The 3796-nt window shown below is 39.8% G+C and overlaps 1 protein-coding gene across 1 annotated transcript in view; it reads right to left on the reverse strand.

Annotated features, from left to right (window-relative positions):
• Positions 1-270: 270 nt before the first annotated feature.
• LOC139406790 (collagen alpha-1(XXIV) chain-like) overlaps positions 271-3796 on the reverse strand; it is a 185092-nt gene continuing 181566 nt past the window's right edge. The window contains exons 59-60 of the mRNA XM_071149826.1: positions 3238-3471; positions 271-2490 (exon numbers count right to left, since the gene is read on the reverse strand). Of these exons, the coding sequence (XP_071005927.1) occupies positions 2344-2490; positions 3238-3471 (381 nt within the window). The 3' untranslated portion in view covers positions 271-2343. The remainder of the gene's footprint in view (positions 2491-3237; positions 3472-3796) is intronic.

Here is a 3796-nt window from a genome sequence, read left to right on the forward strand (position 1 = left end):
GGTTGACCTTAAAATGAGGGTCACACATAAATGAATCACTAATCAATCACATGAATACATTTGCATCTTCAGAAATGACTTTGTCAAAGCAACAAAATAACTAAGGTGTTAGAATTATGGTGTCATTTTTGGTGATTAAATGGGTTGAAATCTTCATAGAAGTAACATGGGATGGAGGTACATGTCAAAATGCAGAGTTTTGGCACTTTAGCAAGCCTTTATTCATATTCAACTTCAGATGTATTGAATTATCCATGTTGTCTAAATTAAAGTGTACTTTATTTAAAATAACAGGCTTTTACAATGCAATAGTAATTTCTACCTAAAATATCAAAGGGACACAAAAGGCACTTTTCGTGGAACAACCCTGTTGTGAACATCAACAAAATATCAAGAAGGTATTTATGTATTAAAGGTTCAACGCAACTGTTTTTATCTCAATGTCAAATCATTTCTGGGTAACAATGAAATATACCCAGAATACCTTACTGTGATTGTTTTTAAATTAAAATGGTGAAAAAAATAAACAAAATAGCTTCTTAGCAAAGGGCAATTTTCCAAGCAGGAATGTTGCTAGAACTGTCTGGAATTGGTTTGAGTTGAGAAAACTGAAAATAAGATGTTATTGGCAGAGAGGTTTGTAACTCTCTTTCTGATTAATCTATTAACTAATTTACCACATGGTGATGTCACCATGGAAGGCCAAAACTCCATCCCCACTAAAACAGGTAGACATTTTGGGCGGTCTTGCCAAACAGCTCTTACATTAAAGGGGCATTATCAATAATCATTTTCAGAATTTCACAGCATTTCTCCAACCTCAGAGTGGAAATATACATATAAAACACAGGAAAATCTAGTTTTTGACTGTACTGGGCCTTTTCATTTATTTAATGTCAACATATTTCATGTTTACACATTTTCAATGTTTACTTTTTTTAATTACACTATGTTTAATGCAGCATAAAGAACAAGATCATTGCTTTTTCATATGTCTTCTGGCTCTGGCCTATGCTAGCTGCCAGTATGACCTATCAACCACCACTGTAGTGAACATGAACGCACACAATGAACATAGACATAATGTGTGTACATAGTATACAAGTACACATTTTTACATAAATAGTTATTTGGACTGAGTTTGGAGTTGACCAAATAGATCTCTGAGAGTATCATTTATTGGGGTACAGTATTGTGAACAAAAACAAAAGGATATAAATAAACCAACCATATAATGTCAAAATATACACCGGAAAATTGTCTCGCAACTCACTGATGTCTCAAGCTCTTGTTTCTGTTGCAGCACCAATGGTAAGTTACCACCTACCAACTAAAAATGACAAGTTAAAGCAAAACAATATGGAATTCATATAAATTACTGTAGAAATGACCAAATTTCAAATAAGTACTCTTACAACCGATACAGATCTTGATGTAACCGGTACATACAACTTGTAAAGACAAAAAATAACTTGACACGAGCACCTATACTTAGAGGGCATACAAGCAGGAGGTAGAGCACCATCTGTCTAGGGCTGTGTCCGAAAATAGAAGTCTATTCCCTATATACAGTAGTGCACTGTGTTTGAGCTCTATGGGCCCTAAGTTAAACCAAATGCACTACATAGAGAATAGGGTGCCATTTTGGACACACCCAAGGTGTAAACGTCCAGCCTTGTTGTTCAACAGATTCAAACATGATTCAAACGTGAATAAAAAACAAACAAAATGGCCGCCCAAACTGGTGGTTGACCTTCGATTGATGTTGCAGTATGAAATCTCTCACGCTTAATCCACAAGCTATTGCATTCTTAGAAAGTTTTGGTTGGACAGTGTTTCTGTCACAAAGGCCATGGAGCTTTCCTTCGGATAGCTAGGCCCCTTCTGAGAATGGATGAAAGGGTGTATATGGGGGAGGAGGAGGAAAGGGGTGGGAGGTACAGGATTTGAGTTTGTTTTTGGAGGGTGTCGTGTGGATGAGTCCTATCTTGAGTGCAGGGACCAACTTTCCAATGAACCCAAGCAAACTTTTGAAAAACAAAACAAAAAAAACAGACACACGTTATACATTTATTTGACAGATATTTGTATACACTGCTCTCCTGCAGCCATATTACACTAAGATGGCCTAGTTTCCTATGGATTGAGTTCTTCCGCAAATGTCTACCATCGATTGAACAGGGTGTTTGTCACCATGTGGGGGAGTAGACCTGACCAACTCCGCTTGGGATTACATTCTCTTTTTGGTTTGGTTTGGGGAGCAGACATTTTGGGTTGCTTAATGCATGCTTAATGTTTTTTCATAGTTCATATTTTGGACAGGCAGGCTGGCGATGGATGACCTCACAGAAAGCAGACAGGTCCCACCTCGAGGTGTAGCAGGTGATTGGGCTGTGACAATGGTGGTTCCTGTATGTCCACGATGGGGAGCTCGTAGCTGTCCTGAGTATGGAAGAAGAAGCGTGACTGGTGCCAGCTGCCATCTTGGATCTAGAAGGGAAAATATACAACATGAAGCAATTGACACACAATGGTTAATGCTGATCTAGGATCCGTTTTAGTTATGAATAAGATGACATGGTCAGGGAGGACCTGATCCTAGATCAGCAATGCTACTTTGAGATGCTTTATGAATACACACCCAGTTCTGAGGTGAAAGAAACATACAGAGGGCAGTGCGTACCAAGCTTCCTGCCATCCAGGACCTATATACTAGGCGGTGTTAGAGGAAGGCCCAAAAACTTGTCAAAGACTCCAGTCACCCAATCCATAGAACGTTCTCTCTGGTACCACATGGCAAGCGGTACCAGAGCGTCATGTCTAGGTCCTTAGCAGCTTCTACCCCCAAGCCATAAGACTGCTGAACAATTAATCAAATGGCAACCCAGACTATTTGCATTGACCCCCCTTTGTTTTTACACTGCTGCTACTCGCTGTTTATTATCTATGCATAGTCACTTTACCCCTACCTACAGTACATGTACAAATTACCTTGACTAACCCCCGCACATTGACTTGGTATTTAGCTCCCCTCATTATTGTTATTTTACTGTGTTACGTTTTTTTCTCACTTTAGTTTATTTAGTAAATACTTTCTTAACTCACACTTTAAAAAAAAATGCATTATTCGTTAAGGGCTTGTAAGTAAGCATTCCACTGTAAGGTGTTGTGTTCGGCGCATATGATTAATAACATTTGATTTTATTTTGATATCTCTTCCTCCCTCCGGCTCCTTACCTTGCACTCGTCTGGTAGAGGTTCAAGTAGTGTGTCTGCCTCAAACATCTGTCCGTTCCATCCCCTGAACCTCGGTGGTCTGTCCCGGTACTCCTGTCCTGGGCCGTTAGCGCTGTAGGTGTCTGTAGGGCTGAGGGGCAGATCACTCAGACAGTGGAAGGTGATGTCCTGACTGGCCTCTGTGCTCAGAAGGTGGAGGAACTTCATTTGGACCTTATGTACCCCGAACGAAAGCTGTGGGGAAAGCAAAATAAGGTTAGGGGATGGAGAATGGACGGGGAGTATCTGCTGATATATCGCTCTCTGTCCCTCATTTATAATTCCATTTTACAATGAGGAATGTTCCAGTCTGTGTTATTAACCAAAGTACAGGGTTCTTGCTGCAAGCACAATGAGTCAAACATTTGGCTGTAATAGAAGAATACTTAATGATTCAGCAGTTTCTTTCCAGTCATCTAAGCCTCTTTAATGGGTTTCAAGACAGACAAGGTTAGGAAACTACTGCTGGACATGCCTGACTTTTATTCATGGAAAAAAAGCTTCCTGATATGATGGAAGA

This window comes from Oncorhynchus clarkii, chromosome 4, assembly GCF_045791955.1.
Source record: "Oncorhynchus clarkii lewisi isolate Uvic-CL-2024 chromosome 4, UVic_Ocla_1.0, whole genome shotgun sequence".
NCBI lineage: Eukaryota > Metazoa > Chordata > Actinopteri > Salmoniformes > Salmonidae > Oncorhynchus > Oncorhynchus clarkii.